We start from the raw sequence: 18,492 nt of genomic DNA, 5'->3' as shown, positions 1-18,492 counted from the left end.
ACCATATCCTTAAATTACTCAAATACTCACCCTGTACTATTTTTATACCACCGGCCTGGTATCATATTTTATTTCCAATATAGCAAATATAGAGTCAGTCTAAATTAATCTTTCACAAGTGTTATCATTCTAACTGCTCAAGAAAGATGAAGTACTTGAGCAGTTTAAATTTTTCAAAATAAAACTCTTTATTATTCATTTTCCTTAAATCACCCAATACCCTGTGTGAAGATGCTATTTGGATGACTGTATTACAAGGAATATATTAAAACCAGAGTTGCATCATTGTGAAAGATAGAAAATCCTTGTACATAGCCTTAGTGTGGATTTATTTTTTAAAGTCTATCTCTCTGTATTTTTCTCATCTACCACGGGGAGATAAAACTAAGTCTTGTTTATTAAATCACAAAGCCCAAATGGCATTTCACTATTTCTGAAAAAAGACAAGCAAGAATAAGAAAAACAATTTACCTGATGGCAGAATTTGGTCTCGTTCTTTCAATGTAATCCATGGCCTCGGAGGAAGCTGCTCTGGATGAACTAGAAAAACAAATATTTTAAACCTAAGTTAATTTCATGTGTTTCTAAGATAGTATAATTTCCAATGTCAAATCAACTGTTTTCTCTTCAGCTATAATGACCCACAAAATGACTTAAAAATCTGACGCTGAAATACACTGAAGATTTAGAAGCTGAAGGAACTTTTAAAAAGAGCAATGCAGAAAACATGTAACTAATATATGAAAAGGACATTTGGAAACTCATTAATGTTATTTTTACTTACACAGTATTTATGAAAAGTACCTATTTAAAAGCTTAAGAAGGACCTTATATCTTAATTACACATGTAAATTGTGTTGACTCATCCTTATTCCCCACTGGGAAATCAAAGCTATGCAAATATGATGAATTGAAATACTCAAGTATCTTTAAAATAGGAAATAAAAACATATGAAGGTATAATAAAAATTAATGAATCTTCTATGGGGGCTTTCATTTCCCCAATTTAAATCTTTCTTTTATTATGTCCATGCAAAGCAAGAGAATAGTACAGAAAAAAGAAGACACTGGTTAAACATTAATTGCATATGATTATCTATACCACAGAACTAAATGCTACTCAACTATCAGATTAACAAAAATTCACTAAGATTATCTACCCCTTTTTTCTTTTTCCTTTTAAAAACATTGTAATTATAGGACAATTTGTTTCAAGATTGTAGATTTTCCTTGAGCATTAGTGACTGAGAAATGGATTTCTTTAAAGCAAAAAATACTCCATCTTAATCCAGCGACAGAAATTACAACCAAAGTATCCATGACTGTAAAAACTGTCACTTTACCAACCCTTTTGGTGTCCCAAAAGTCTACCTAAAGGATGACTTTTTGTTGTCCATACTTTCTACAAAGTGGAATGAGCATGTTTTTACATATTCCATATCTAGCCAGAAAAGGAATGAGGGTTACCAAAACATGACAAACCACCCATCCAGCTGGTTCAAGTATGTTGAATCCTATAAAATGATCATGGCTTCTAGGAATGCCATGCCAGAATAATGACAACTAACTCAAAAATGAAAAGCCCATGTATAAACACTACGAAGCATGAACAAGGAACTTTCTAGTTGTTGAGATTCTTATTACATGTCCTTTGCATGGACATGATAAAATGGTTAAAAATTCAGAAATCAAGAAAATTCTCAGAATGAAACAACCAAGGTGAGGTTGATGTTTTTTTTCATTTTTATCATTAAAAAAAATTTCTTTTGGTGTCATTGATATACACTTAAATGAAGGACATTGTGGTTACTAGATTCCCCCCATTATCAAGTCCCCACCACATACCCCATTACAGTTACCGTCCATCAGCATAGTAAAATGCTATAGAATCACCCTTGTCTTATCTCTGTTATACTGCCTTCCCCATGCACCCCCACCTACATTGTGTGAGCTAATTGTACTGCCCCTTTTTCTCCCTTAGCCCTCCCTTCCCACCCATCCTCCCTAGTCCCTTTCCCATTGGTAACTGTTAGGCCATTATTGGGTTCTGTGATTCTGCTGCTGTTTTGTTCCTGCAGTTTTTGCTTTGTTCTTATACTCCACACATGAGCGAAATCATCTGATACTTATTTCTCCATCTGGCTTATTTCACTGAGCATAATACCCTCTAGCTCCATCCATGTTGTTGCAAATGGTAGGATTTGTTTCCTTCTTATGGCTGAATAATATTCCACTGTGTATATGTACCACCTCTTCTTTATCCATTCATCTACTGATGGACACTTAGGTTGCTTCCATTTCTTGGCTATTATAAATAGTGGTACAGCGAACATAGGGGTGCATCTGTCTTTTTCAAACTGGGCTGCTGCATTCTTAGGGTAAATTCCTAGGAGTGGAATTCCTGGGTCAAAATGGTATTTCTATTTTGAGTTTTTTGAGGAACCTCCATACTGCTTTCCACAATGGTTGAACTAATTTACATTCCCACCAGCAGTGTAGGAGGGTTCCACTTTCCCCACATCCTCACCAACATTTGTTGTTTGTCTTTTGGATGGTGGCCATCCTAACTGGTGTGAGGTGATATCTCACTGTGGTTTTAATTTGCATTTCTCTGATGAGTATTAGCAACGTGGAGCATCTTTTCATGTGCCTGTTGGCCATCTGAATTTCTTCTTTGGAGAAGTGTCTGTTCAGATCCTCTGTCAATTTTTTAATTGGGTTATTTGCTTTTTGTTTGTTGAGGTGCATGAGCTCTTTGTATATTTTGGATGTTAACCCCTTATCAGATATGTCATTTATGAATACATTCTCCCACACTGTAGGATACCTTTTTGTTCTACTGATGGTGTCCTTTGCTGTACAGAAGCTTTTTAGTTTGATATACTCCCGCTTGTTCATTTTTGCTTTTTTTCCCTTGCCCGTGGAGATATTTCATGAAGAAGTTGCTCATGTTTATATTCAAGAGTGTTTTGCCTATGTTTTCTTCTAAGAGTTTTATGCTTCCATGACTTACATTCAGGTCTTTAATCCATTTCGAGTTTACTTTTGTGTATAGAGTTAGACAGTGATCCAGTTTCATTCTCTCACATGTAGCTGTTCAGTTTTGCCAACACCCTTGTTGAAGAAGCTGTTATTTTCGCACGTATATCCATGGCTCCTTTACCATATATTAACTGACCATACACACTTGCGTTAATATCTGGACTCTCTCTTCTCTTCCACTGGTCTATGGTTCTATTCTTGTGACAGTACCAAATTGTCTTGATTATTGTGGCTTTGTAGTAGAGCTTAAAGTTGGGAAGAGATATCCGCCCCCCCCCCCCCGCTTTATTTTTCCTTCTCAGGATTGCTTTGGCTATTTGTGATCTTTTTTGGTCCTATATGTATTTTAGAACTATTTGTTCCAGTTCGTTGAATGAAGAATGTTCTCAGTATTTTGATAGGGATTGCATTGAACATTCAACAAAGAATATTGTCAGTATTTTGATAGGGATTGCATTGAATCTGTAGATTGCTTTAGGCAGGATGGCCATTTTGACAATATTAATTCCCCCTACCCAAGAGCATGGGATGAATTTCCATTTATTAGTGTCCTCTTTAATTTCTCTTAGGAGTGGCTTGTAGTTTTCAAGGTATAGGTCTTTCACTTCCTTGGTTAGGTTTATTCCTAGGTATTTTATTCTTTTTGATGCACCTGTGAATGGAATTGTTTTCCTGATTTCTCTTTCTGCTAGTTCATCACTAGTGTATAGAAATGCAAGATTTCTGTGTATTAATTTTGTATCCTGCAACTTTGCTGAATTCACATATTAGTTCTAGTAGTTTTGGAGTGAAGTCTTTAGGGTTTGTTATGTACAATATCATGTCATCTGCAAACAGTGACAGTTTAACTTCTTCCTTACCTATGTGGATACCTTTTATTTCTTTGTGTTTTCTGATTGCCGTGGCTAAGACCTCCAGTACTACGTTGAATAAAAGCAAGGAGAGTGGGCATCCTTGTCTTGTTCCCAATCTTAGAGGAAATGCTTTCAGCTTCTCATTGTTAAGTATGATGTTTGCTGTGGGTTTTTCATATATGGCCTTTACTATGTTGAGGTACTTGCCCTGTATACCCATTTTGTTGAGAATTTTTATCATGAATGGATGTTGAATTTTGTCAAATGTTTTTTCAGCTTCTATGGAAATGATCATGTGGTTTTGTCTTTCTTTTTGTCGATGTGTTGGGATGATGTTGATGGATTTTCGAATGTTGTAACGTCCTTGCATCCTTGGAATGAATCCCACTTGATCACGGTGTATGATCCTCTTGATGTATTTTTTAATTCGGTTTGCTAATATTTTGTTGAGTATTTTTGCATCTATGTTCATGAGGGATATTGGTCCATAGTTTTCTTTTCTTGTGGGGTCTTTGCCTGGTTTTGGTACCAGTGTGATGTTGGCTTAACCGAATGAGTTTGGAAGTATTCCCTCTTCTTCTGTTTTTTTGGAAAACTTTCAGGAGAATGGGTATTATGTCTTCTTTAAATGTCTGGTAAAATTCAGTGGTGAATCCATCTTGTCCCGGGGGTTTTGTTCTTAGGTAGTTTTTTGATTACTGATTCAATATCATTGCTGTTAATCGGTCTGTTTAGATTCTCTGCTTCTTCCTGGGTCAGTCTTGGAAAGTTGTATTTTTCTATGAAGTTGTCCATTTCTTCTAGGTCATCCAGTTCGTCAGCATATAGATTTTCATAGTACTCTCTAATAATTCTTTGTATTTCTGTGGTGTTCGTCATGATTTTTCCTTTCTCATTTCTGATTCTGTTGATGTGTGTTATGCTCTTTTTCTCTTAATAAGTCTGGTTAGGGGTTTGTGTATTTTGTTTATTTTCTCAAAGAACCAGCTCTTGGTTTCATTAATTTCTTCTATTGTTTTGTTCTTTTCAATTTTATTTATTTCTTCTGATCTTTATTATATCCCTCCTTCTGCTGACTTTGGGCCTCATTTGTTCTTCTTTTTCCAGTTTCAATAATAGTGAATTTAGACTATTCATTTGCGATTGTTCTTCCTTCTTTAAATAGGCCTGGATCGCTATATACTTTGCTCTTGAGAACTGCCTTTGCTGCATCCCACAGAAGTTGGGGCATTGTGCTGTTGTTTTCTTTTGTCTCCATAAATTGCTTGAGGTCTGTTTTAATTTTGTCATTGATCCATTCATTATTTAGGAGCATGTTGTTAAGCCTCCATGTGTTTCTGAGCCTTTTTGTTTTCTTGTCTAATTTATTTCTAGTTTTATACCTTTTTGATCTAAGAAGTTGGCTGGTACAATTTCAATCTTTTTGAATTTACTGAGGTTGATGTTTAATTGCCTCACAAATCTTAACTATCATATTTTAACTAATACTTCACAATATATCAGTGTAAATAAAATGCATAGTAGTCAACAATGATATCCAAAGAGCCAAAAGCATAGGAAAAGACACTACCTCACTAGTTAACAGGATTAAAAAAAAAAGATGAGGAGATAGCATGCTTTTATCCAGGATGACAAAAATATATGATATCCGTGTTTGGTGATAGTAATTACTTGCATGTAAGACTGGTAGGAACATAAGCTGGTACAGCTATCTGGAAGGACAAGTTGGATGATCTTTTACAACATCCATGCCCTTGTAACTCAGTAATTCTATTTCCTGGGATTAGTCTAAAGCAGGTTTGAAATAGATATTCCTTACACCATTGTTTATAATAGCATTTACAATGGTAAATGGCTAATATCCCTGTATGGAAGTCAATGGTACAGTTAAAAAGAAAAAGGTCAGATGTGTGTGCTGAAGTGGAGAGATATACAAGAAATAGTGCTGAATGAAAAAATAAAGTAGAAAATATTTAATGATAAAATGTGGTATATTTTATTAGGAAATACTTTAAAAACACACATAAAAAGTAATATACCATAAAATTTCTATTAGTATGACTTCTGCATATTAAAATCTTTAGAAATACCTACAAGAATATACACTCAACTTAAACTTACATGGAGGGGACTGTAATTAAAGAAAATTCTTGTCATAACATTTTTTACAAGGAGAATAATACAACTGACCCCTAAAAAACACAGGTTTGAAGTCCAAAGGTTCACTTAAACGTAGATTTTTTTCAGTAAGTATTGGAAAACTTTTTGAGATCTGCCACACTTTGAAATATTCTCTAGCTTACTTGAAGGTAAACACACACACACAGACACACACACACACACACACACATAAATATATAAAAACACAAAATATGTGTTAATTAACTGTTTATGTTCTCGGTAAGGCTTCTGCTCAATAGTAGCCTATTAATAGTTAAGTTTTTGGAAAAACAGAAGTTTTATGTGGATTTTCAAACACACAGGGGTCAGCACTACAAGGGGAAATAAAGTTATCAAAGGAAAACTGCAACTGCAATGATATGACAAAGTATAGGAGTACAGAGTCATATGGGCTATCATTAAATAAATAAAGACTGTTTAACAGAAAAATATGTATGGTTCTAGACAGAGTGCTAAAACTGGATCAAAATTTAAATCTGTTCTTATTGTGACAGAAAAGAAGTAGTAGCAGTTAACATCTTAATACATCTCTTAGTATCATACCTAAAATGTGATTAAACAAGAATTCTTGCATTTTTGTCTCCCAGATATGCCACATTAAGTGCTAGCCAGCCCTGCAAATAGCCCTGGTGCCACCAGAAACAGACAGGGCAGGCAACATGGAAAGACTGACCTCTCTGACCAAAGGAGCAGGAAAGGAGCAGTGAAGCAGGGACTATGTGGGGAAATGCACACTCAGTGGTACCAGTCATCCAGTGTTGCTAATGGCAACCTCTCTAGCATAACTCAAGGAGCCAACCCATCCCACAGTCACCACCTGGCCTAATTTGCCTATATCCGGGGTATCAGCTAAGCCTGGAAGGGCTGACAGAACCCACATGCTAAACCTAAACTGAGCACTGACACTAAAATGGAGATTTTAAAAAGAACCAGAGTCTCTTAACATAATACTGAAACTATCCAGGGTACAAATTAAATTCACTAGACATACCACAGACTAGGAAAACCACAACTTAAGTGAGGAAAGACTATCAAAATAAATCAACACCTAGATGATCCAAATGTTGAAGTTTTCTGAAAGAAATTTTAAAACAGCATCATAAGCTGTTTAAAGAAGTAATAACAAATTCTCTTGAAACAAATGAAAAAATAAAATGCCCCAGCAAAGAAGTAGAAATTAAAATCTTTTTAAAAGGACCAAATAGAAATTAACTAAAAAATAACCAAATTTAGAAAACAGCATTAACTTACAAATTCAACATGAGCAAATTTTGAGTAGAATAAACCCAAAGAAATCCATACCAAGACACATCATAAACTGATGAAAACTAAAGACAAATAAAGAATCTCATAAACAGCAAAGAGAAATGACACATTACCTATAATGTGTTGGTGGCTAGAGGATGTGGTGTATTTTCAAGTGCTAAAAGAAATGAACTGTCAACTGCATATTCTTTATCCATCAAAACTATCCTTCAGAAATCAGGGGGAAATAAAGTTATCAAAGGAAAACTAAGAGACTGTATTGCTAGCCACCTGTAGAAGAATGACAAAAGGAATCTCTGTAAACAGAAAGAAAATGATAACAGAATAAGAACTGGAACATCAAAAAGTAAAGAACAAGGGGCAAAATTAGGAGTAAATATAATAGATTATCCTCTCCACATGAGCTTTTGAAATCATATCTGACAGTTAAAGCAAGAATTATAACTGGGAGGGACTTAGTGTAGATAGAGGAAACACTAGAGACAATTACATTTTAAAAGTAGGGAAGATGAAGGGATATAAATGGAAGTAAGGCATCAATAATTCACTTAAGGTGATAAAATACCATTATAAATAGACACATATATATAGTGGTATCTAGAGCAACCACTAGGAACTATAGAAATATACTTAAGAAAACTATAGAATATACTTAAGAACAGCATAAATAAAACAAGATTGAATCCTAAAGAATGTTTAAGTAACCATGGAAATCATAAAAGATAAAGAAATGAGAGATAAACAAAGGACGTAGAAACAGAGGAAACAAACAGAAAATGAGTAATAAAATAGCAAAGACTTAAGTTCTGTGTAATAATAATTACTTTAAATGTAAATAGTCTAAATATACAAATTAAAAGAGTGGAATCTTGACAGAATAGATTAAAAACATGACATGATTCACTTCTATGCTACCTACAAGAAAAACACTTTAAATACAACAACATGGTAAAGCTCAAAGTAAGAGGAGAGAAAAAGAAATACCATGCTAACATTTTTAAAAACAGGGTGTTTGCAATGGAATACTACTCAGCCATAAGAAGAGGGAAAATCCTACCATTTGCAGCAACATGGATGGAGCTGGAGGGTATTATGCTCAGTGAAATAAGCCAAGCGAAGAAAGAGAAATACCAAATGATTTCACTCATCTGAGGAGTATAAGAACAAAGGAAAAACTGAAGGAACAAAACAGCAGTGGAATTACAGAACCCAAAAATGGACTAACAGGTACCAAAGGGAAAGGGACTGGGGAGGATGGGTGGGCAGGGAGGGATAAGGGGGGGAAGAAGAAAGGGGGTATTAAGATTAGCATGCATGGGGTGGGAGGGAGAAAGGGGAGGGCTGTAAACACAGAGAGGACAAGTAGTGATTCTACAACATTTTGCTATGCTGATGGACAGTGACTGTAATGTGGTTTATAGGGGGGCCCTGGTATAGGGGAGAGCCTAGTAAACATAGTATTCTTCATGTAAGTGTAGATTAAAGATTAGAAAAAAAAAAGAAAGAAAAGGGGGATTACTCCTTACTCCTTGATAGGATAAAACTAATGGTAAATCAAAGATTAACACATGCTTTAAATATCCTTAATTTTGATCACTTAAAGGGTGTCAGATGATCAGCTGTGGAGGTACACTTTTCTGATAATATTTGTTTCTCTTAATAAAATTAAAAAAAAAAAAGCAGTTCCTGTGTGGTGACCTCCAATGACTTCTACACAATGGTATAAAGGGCATATCAAAGTGTGGGCAAAGGGTCTGTTTGTGTTTATACAGAGGATCAAAGCCTAATTTGGCTACCCAGAAAATGAACTAAGATACGATATGAAGAAGAACTTCCAACATCAGCACTCTCTGGAAGAGTCATACCAGAAGATGATCATCAAAAAACCTCAACAAAGATCCAGGCGATGCTGCAGTTGTAGCTGCATCCATCCCACCGGTTCCTGGACTTGCCATTGGAATGAAGAAGGAGATATCTAAGCTGGCCTGTGCTTTCAGTAAAACAACAAATTTGACTGGATCTCTACTGTTGGAACTCAACCAAGAATTAGAAGAAGTGCAAGTTGCAGCGCTCCAAAATCTTACGACTACAGACTATCTACGGTTAAAAGAACATATGGGATGTGAACAGTTCCCAGAAATGGGTTGCTTTAATTTGTCTTATTTCTCTCAGACTGTTCAAGTACAGTTGGACAATATCCACCATATCATAGACAAATTTTCACAAATGCCTAGGGTGCCTAACTGGTTTTCTTGGCTTCACTGGAGATGGCTGGTAATTATAGATCTGCTTTGGTTATGTAACTGTATTCCTACTATGTTAATATGTGTGCGCAATTTAGTTAGTAGTTTAAAACCTATACATGCTTAAGGTACTCTACAAGAAGATATGTCAAAGAAATAATCAATCCTCCCATGTTTTCTTCCGTCTGCTACCTCTATAGCTTTTCTTCTTCCTTCCTAATTACAACCCTTAAATAGAATTCATGCCTCATGTCGAATTTACCGAGTATCATAATTCCTCCAAGGGGTAAAGATACCTCAAGACAAATGCTGGGCATGGATGCCACAGGGCATAAATTGCAAAGAAGTAAAAAGCTAACCTTTTCAAACTATATGGCTTCTCTCTCACTTACCAACTTTACATCTCCCTGTATGGCCCCAGAAGATGACTGGTTAGCCAGAGACGGGTAAGATTCCTCAAGGGAGGAACAACCTAAGACAGGCACAGTCGCAGGGGGGCCATCAGGTGAGAAATTGGGGATCAACAGTGATGAAGCTTAGAACCTCACCCCCCCTGTTTTGAGAGAAATCTTCTGCATCCATGGATGTTTTATTGCCCTTGTCTAGCTCAGATTAACACATAGTCTACAGGCACACACCTGATCATCTACAATTGCTCTCTTACAACACTAAACTATGTTTTCTACCTTTATCTTGCATCTACCACCTCAGCATTTTATTAAAAATGATAATAATAATAATAATAATAATAATAATAATAATAAAGGGAGAAATGTGGGATCCACATATAAATCAAGTATAAAAATCAAACGAATATTCATATTTGACCTGATTGTTTATAGTTCATAATGCGTGATCAAAACAGAAAGTTTCTGTGATGACTGCCCTTGTACTGTTCACCATGTAAGAATTTATTCACTATGTAAGAATTCATTCACCATGTAAGAACTTGTTTGTTATGCTTCAGAAGATTGGAGACTGACGAGAATGAGGCTTGAGATGGATTAATGATTGTGCATTGAGCATTGACTCCCCTACACAGAATTTTATTGTTGTTAACAACCATTTGATCAATAAATATGAGAGATGCCCTCTCAAAAAAAAAAAACAGGGTGTTTGTATTAACATCACAAGGAAAAACAGACAAATCCACACTATGGTTGGGGATTTCAAAATTATAATGTCAGCATTTGACAGGATTACCAGATAGAAAATTAGGAAAGATACAAAGGGATTGAACACCAACAACAACAACATACTCTGATTTACATTTATAGAACACTCCAACCAACTACAGAGTATAGTTGCACCCATGGAACGTTCACCAAGACAGACAAAACAAACCTCAGCAAATTTTAAAAAGTTGAAGTAACACAGAATGTTTCCCAACTGGTCCCAAACTGGGATCAAATAAGAAAAGAAAGAAACAGTAAATTGAGAGATGCATTTTTAAATAATCCATGAATCAAAGAGGAAGTCTCAAAGGAAATCTTTAAAATTTCATTGAAAAGAGTGAAAATGAAAATACAACATATCAAAATTTGTCAGATGCAGCTAAAGTAGTTCTTACAGGGAAACTTATAATGCTACAATGCTTACATTTAAAAAAAGGAAAGAGTTCAAATCAACAATCTGAAGTTTTACTTCAAACAAGAAAAAGAACAAAATAAAGTCAAAGCAAGCAGACAGAAGGAAATAAGATATAGGGAAAGAGAAAAAGTTCAACATAAAGGAAAAGAAAAAGATAAACAGTATAAACTCCAACCAAAAGAGAACTCATGTAACTCTATGTTTTCATGTAAGTATATTAATATCAAAGTAGAAAGAACAGCATAATGATAAGAGAGTCAAATAACCAGAGAGATGAAACATATGGAAATACTCCTTCAATGTATGGAATTAAAAGGCTATGAAGGCTTAGAAGAAGAAATAAACAAATCAAAGTGGGAGACTGTAGTAACACACCTCTCAGGAAGTAATAAAAACAAAATAATTATTAAGTATATATACCACATTCAATAATTAACAAACTTACTAATATACTCAGAATGAAGAACCAAACAGTTATAGTATACACATTCTTCCTAATGGCGATACTTGGTACTTACAAAGATTAATCATGTTCTGGGTAATAAAAAAAACGCATTTTTAAAATTTAAAATCAATTAGAGCACGCTCTCAGATCACCAAAAAATAAGGCTAGCAATTTATGACAAAACTAGAACAACTCCCCTGGAAATAAAGAAATTTCTGTATGACTTATCAGTCAAGGGAGAACTAATGTGAGCTATAAGAAAATATGCTGAAATGAATGATAATGAAAATATTACAAATTAAAACTTGTGAGATGTAGCTAAAAGCCATTTTTACAGGCTTTATAATTTAGTACAGATTTATAATTTAGTACTTTGGAGAAAAAAAAAGTCTACAAGTTAATGGTTTAGGTTAAGAGGTTAGACAAAGAGCAACAAGTGAAATCCAAAGGAACAAAAATAATGATAAATTACTGATATTTAATAATGATTAATTACTGATACTGAAAAAAACTAACAGAAAGGACCAACAAAACTAAAAATTGGTTCTTTTCTTTTTTCAAAGAAAATACTAATAAATCCCTTGGCTATACATCAAATAAACAGAAGCAACACAAATAACTAATTTTTAGAACACAAAAGATTCATCATTATATATCAAATGGACATTAAAATATCATTTAAAAATACTTTAACAACTTTATGTCAATAAATTTGAAGATTTAGAGAAAATGGGCACATTACCAAAACATACAACTTAAACTGGTAGAAAATGTTGAATCAGAATAGTGCTATAATTATTAAAGAAATTAAATAATTGAAAACTTCCTATAAAGGAAACCCAGACTCAAATATATTCTACCAAATGTTTAAGAAAGAACACCTATTTTAAATGAACTCCTCCAATCAATAGAAAATTAGAAAATACTTCCCATTGTATGAGGCCATACAATTAATCAAAACTTAATGAAAATATTGAAAACAGTAGAATTTTTGGCCAGTCTCACTCAAGCTTACATGCAAAAAAGTAAAATACCAGCAAACTGAACACAGGAATATAGAAAAAGGATAATAGTGTATTTTAAACTACTTGGGTTTATTCCAGGAATACAATGGTAGTGTAACATAAAAACAATGCATTCACCAAGTAAAATGAATAAAAAACAATAAACTTTCCTAGCAAACTAATAATAGAGGAAAACTTCCTTAAAAGTTTATCTATATAAAAACTACAATGAACATTAGAATCATAAATTACTAAAAACTGTAAGACTATGTTGCCTGTTATCACCACTTTTTGCTGATGATCTCACCAAGTGCAGTAAGACCAAAAAAAATAAAAGAAGAATTAAAAAGAATAATAAAAGTGTCATTATTTGCAGATGACAAAATGTATAAATTGGAATAAAAATACATTCAAATTTAAAAGAGTTTAGCAAAGTACCTGAACATGTACATGTAACAAGTATCTGGCAAGGTGGCTAAATGCCAATAAATACACAAAATTCAGCTGTATTCCATAAATCAGCAGTAAGAATTAAGATTCATTTTCAAAAAGACTATTTAAAAGAACACCAAATAAAAGCCAATACCTAGAATAAATGTAATAAGAAATGTGTAAGACCACTACACAGAAATCCAAAGCTCAATACTGAGAGAAAACAAGAGAGGCACAACAAATGAAAGTATATTACACATTGTTAAAAGACCCACTGTTATAAACATCTCAGTTCTTTCCAAAGGAACCTATAGATCTGATATATTTCCAATCAAAATCCCTACATTTTGGGGAGGGGAGACATTTGAAAAGTGGATTCTAACAATTTTAATGAAAATACAAGGTGAAAGAAGCATGGCCACTAACTAGTCAAGACTTTAGAATCAAATTGAGGAGGAAGACTTACTCTGTCTGCTACCATTGATTAAAGACTGTTAACAGTGCCATAAAGACTAGCAGAAGAGAATAGAGAACAGAATACAGAAACAGACTCATACGTATATGGACAATATATGACAAAGATGGCACTAACACTGATTGAAGGACAGACTTTTCAATAAATGGCTCAGCGTCTACTTAATATACATATGGAAAACTTATGAAATTGACTTCTGTATTACACAAACTTCAACTCTGGGAGGATGATGGCTCCAAATGTTATAAGTAAAAAAGTGGAGTTTTTAGAAAATAACATAAGAGAATACATTTCTGAGCTTGAGGTAGAGAAAAATTCTTAAAGAGGCCACAAAAGGAGTACCATAATAGAAAAGATCAATAAATTTGAACATGTTAAATTTTTTTCTGTTTATCAAAAGAGAATGAAAAAGCAAACAACAGCATGGAGAAGGGATTTGTAACATATATCCCAACCAACAGCTTATATCCAAAATATCTGAAGAACTTAAAAATTACACACACACACACACACACACACACACCACAGTGTGGATGAGTCAACTGGCTACATCTACACAGAAAATAGAAATATTTCATTTTAAAGCAAGAAGAAATAGCATACACATATTATGTATACAGCTTAATTCAACTGCCACATATTCTTAATTTCTCACTAAAAGAACCTTTCTAATAACCTTATTCTGTCTCTCCCAATCAACTTATAGTCTTAACAGCCAAAAGAAATTTTAGACAGTTCGAATTTGATTTTACCTTACTGTAAATCTCACTTTAAAAAAAAAATTTGTTATCTGTTGCATTCCTATATACTAACAATGAATTAGCACAAAGAGAAAGCAGGAAAAAAACTCCATTTACAACTACATCAAAAAGAAAAAAATACCTAGGAATAAACCAAACCAAGGGGGTGAAAGACCTGTACCCTGAAAACTATAAGACACTCATGAGAGAAATTAAAGAAGACACCAGTAAATGGAAATACATCCCATGCTCATGGATAGACAAATTAGGAGTCAAAATGGCCATCCTGCCTAAAGCAATCTACAGATTCAATGCAATCCCTATCAAAATACTGACAGCATTTTCAACCAACTAGAACAAATAGTTCTAAAATTCTTATGGAACCACAAAAGACCCCCAAATAGACAAAGCTATCCTGAGAAGGAAGAACAAAGCAGGGTTATGCTCTACAACTTCAAACTCTACTACAAAGCCACAGTAATCAATACAATTTGGTACTAGCACAATAACAGGCCCATAGATCAATGGAACAGACTAGAGAGCCCAGATATAAACCCAAGCACAAATGGTCAATTAATATAAGATAGAGGAGTCATGGATATGCAATGGGGAAATGACAGCCTCTTCAACAAAGGGTATTGGCAAAACTGGACAGCTACATGTAAGAGAATGAAACTGGATTATTGTCTAACTCCATACACAAAAGTAAAGTTGAAATGGATCAAAGACCTGAATGAAGGTCATGAAACCATAAAACTCACAGAAGAAAACATAGGCAAACATCTCTTGAATATAAACATAAGCAACTTTTTCATGAACACATTTCCTTGGGCAAGGGAAACAAAAGCAAAAATGAACAAATGGGACTACATCAAACTAAAAAGCTTTTGTATAGCAAAGGACACTATCAACAGAACAAAAAGGCATCCTACAGTATGGGAGAATATATTCATAAAAGACTTATCTGATAAAGGGTTAGCATTCAAAATATATAAAGAGCTCACATGCCTCAACACCCAAAAAACAAATAACCCAATTAAAAAAATGGGCAGAGGATATGAACAGAAATGAGATAGCCAATGAGCACAGGGAAAGATGCTCCACACCACTAACCATCATGGAAATTCAAGTTAAAACCACAATGAGATATCACCTCACACCAGTTAGGATGGCCACCATCCAAAAGACAAGGAACAACAAATGGTGGCAAGGATATGGAGAAAGGGGAACCCTCCAACACTGCTGATGAGAATGTAAATTAGTTCAACCATTGTGGAAAGCAATATGGAAATTCATTAAAAAACTAAAAATAGAAATACCATTTGACTCGGGAATTACACTCCTAAGAATTCACCCGAATAAAACAAACTCCCTGATTAAAAAAGACATATGCACCCCTATGTTTATCGCAGCACTATTTATAATAGCCAAGATATGGAAGCAACCTGTGTCCATGAATAGATGAATAAAGAGATGTAGTACATATACACAATGGAATATTATTCAGCCATAAAATGAAAACAAATCCTACCATTTCCAACAACATGGACGGAGCTAGAGGGTATCATGTTCAGTGAAATAAGACAGGTGGAGAAAGACAAGTATCAAATGATTTCACTCATTTGCAGAGTGTAACAACAAAGCAAAACTGAAGGAACAAAACAGCAGCAGACTCACACACTTCAAGAAGGGACTAGCGGTTTCCGAAGGGAAGGGGTTGGGGAGAGTGGTGGGGGAGGGAGGGAGGAGATTAAGGGGCATTATAATTAGCACTTACAATATAGTAGGTCATGGGGAAGGCAGTACAGCATGGAGAATACAAGTAATGACTCTAAAGCATCTTAGTTTGCTGATAGACAGTGACTGCAATGAGGTGGGGTGATGGACTTGATAATATGGGTGAATGTTGAAAACACAATGCTGCTCATGTGAAACCTTTATAAGATTGTCTATCAATGATACCTTAATTCAAATATATATATATAAATGAAAAATTTGTATTTTGGTATCTTCTATGATTAATAGAATTAAAATAAGTACAGTGAAAACATTGTGATGGTGGCCTCTATGCTGGAATCTAGATTTCCAGCTCTTTTTCAAGAGTCTGTATTTTAGAAACACACTATTCTTAAGAGAAATTTTTTAATTTAGTAGAATCTCCATAGTTTACCTATATTTGAATACTGAAGCAAAAAAAATTTTAAGTCAAATACTTAAAAGACTTTTTATATAAAAATTTCCACTTAAGATACTAGTTTAGTCAGATAAATCTGTTCTTAATTAAAATCCTGCTTGCAGTTTTCTACAAATTTGTAGTACATCAAACTAATTATTTTATTTATGAAAATATGTACAATATGTGGGTTCCATAATTTCTGCATGAAATTCATACATATCTGTCTTTGTGATTAACAGCAAGACAAATCTTGAGTTCACAGCTCTGGCATTAATCAGCAGTTTTAGCTTAGGTAAATTACTTTATTCTCTGAATCTAAGAATTTGCATCTGTACAATGCCAATACAAACTCCTACCTCCTAAATTCTTAGAATGATTAGTGCGATAATGTAACTAAAGCTCCCAAAATACTGCTTAATAAACAGAAAGCACTCAATATAAGAAAAGAAAAATGGGATAAACTAATGGTAGAACTCTAAACCTAAAAGCAGTTATAAAAATTTATCAGATGTTATTAAGCAACATGTGACATATTAGCTGGCAGTAATATCTGCAGAGTTTACTACTTTCTCATTAATAGTTACCTGCAAGATTGTCAAGCATGAAGTTCAGTAGCTTTCGGGTTCCATCTGGGTCCTGGTATAAATTGAGAATATCCTGTGATAAAGGATTGCCTAAGCCAGAAGACAAAAATAAAATCTGTAAGAGTTACAATGGCAAGATCACACAAATGCACACAATAAACAAATACTAATTGTCTAAAGTGAATTCTACTGTATTTAATTTATTACCTAAATTTAGAGACATTATATAAATTTAAAGAAATCCTATCGATAGTCATTAAAAAAACTTCAAAAATTATTTCCCATTTCACTTTATGCCGTATGCCTATGAACTGTCAAAATCACATATATACATATATACATAAGCATATAGATTAGTTGTAGTCAATTCTGAAGTAATATCACAACTTGGCACATTGAAGTAACCCTTATAGGTTCTACATTTACTTTGAAGACAGTATTCTAACTTAAAGACAAACAGCCATACAACTTGCTGCACTGATGGACAGTGACTGCATTGGGATATGGGTGGGGATTTGATGATGTGGGTGAATGTAGTAACCGCATTGTTTTATCATATGAAACCTTCATAAGAGTGTGTATCAAACATACCTTAATAAAAAATAAAAATAAAAAAAAGACAAATAGCCATATGTAACAAAGAATGAATGGTATCATATAAAAGAAGAGGGTCTTCCTAGTTAGAATATTTATATTACCTGAGGAGAAAAGGCAGATATTTCAAGTGTAAAGAAAACTTATTAAAACATAAGTTAATGAAATGTAAGAGAAAAATTAATCATTTTTTATGACAGTAACCAGGAATATCTGAGTACTAAGTAAAAATTCATCCGATTTTCAAAAATCAAACTATTGTTAACAGTCTATATATTCACTTAAATAATAAAGGAGGCATTTGTTAAGACAAGCATATAACAATCTAGCAAACAGACTTGAAAAACAGAAACCATGGGACTTCCAGAAATGATGGTACTAACTATAAAAGATTTTCAATATTACACATACCCACAAGAACAGCTAAAATTTTTTAAATGTGGACCAAAAAAGTATTAGAATGTGGAATACTTCGAACTCTCATAAATTTCTGGTGGAGGTGTAAAATGGTACAACTATGATTAAAATCTGTTTGGCAGTTTCTAGTTGACTTGAAAGTAGGAAAGGAATCTTCCTGGGATGACAAAAATGTTCTATGTCTTGAGCTAGGCAGTGGTTACACATGTGCATACTTTCGTCGAAATTAGTTAAGTTGCATATGTAATTACTTAGGTATTTTACTCAAATAATTTATATATAGCTCAATAGAGCACTAGGAAAAAACATGATGAAGGAGTTAGGTAGTTTACACACAGCTGAAAATAAAATTTAGTAAACAGAAAAATACATATATTTAACAAAATTACCACAATGCATTACTGAGGGTCAAAAATATGTAAAACCTAAGACAGTAAAAGATATCGCAG

At 33.8% G+C, this 18,492-nt stretch overlaps 1 protein-coding gene across 5 annotated transcripts in view; it reads right to left on the bottom strand.

The window, feature by feature from the left end:
• CNOT6L (CCR4-NOT transcription complex subunit 6 like) overlaps positions 1–18,492 on the bottom strand; it is a 127,738-nt gene that overhangs the window by 43,188 nt on the left and 66,058 nt on the right. For all 5 annotated transcript variants that reach the window (XM_073237424.1, XM_073237422.1, XM_017665766.3 and 2 more), the window contains 2 exons: positions 17,033–17,122; positions 472–540 (listed from right to left, as the gene is read on the bottom strand). In XM_073237424.1, the coding sequence (XP_073093525.1) occupies positions 472–540; positions 17,033–17,122 (159 nt within the window). The remainder of the gene's footprint in view (positions 1–471; positions 541–17,032; positions 17,123–18,492) is intronic.

This window comes from Manis javanica, chromosome 5, assembly GCF_040802235.1.
Source record: "Manis javanica isolate MJ-LG chromosome 5, MJ_LKY, whole genome shotgun sequence".
In the NCBI taxonomy this organism is placed as follows: Eukaryota; Metazoa; Chordata; class Mammalia; order Pholidota; family Manidae; genus Manis; species Manis javanica.
The sequence above is the reverse complement of the archived record's forward strand: the minus strand, read 5'-3'. Positions and strand labels throughout refer to the sequence as shown.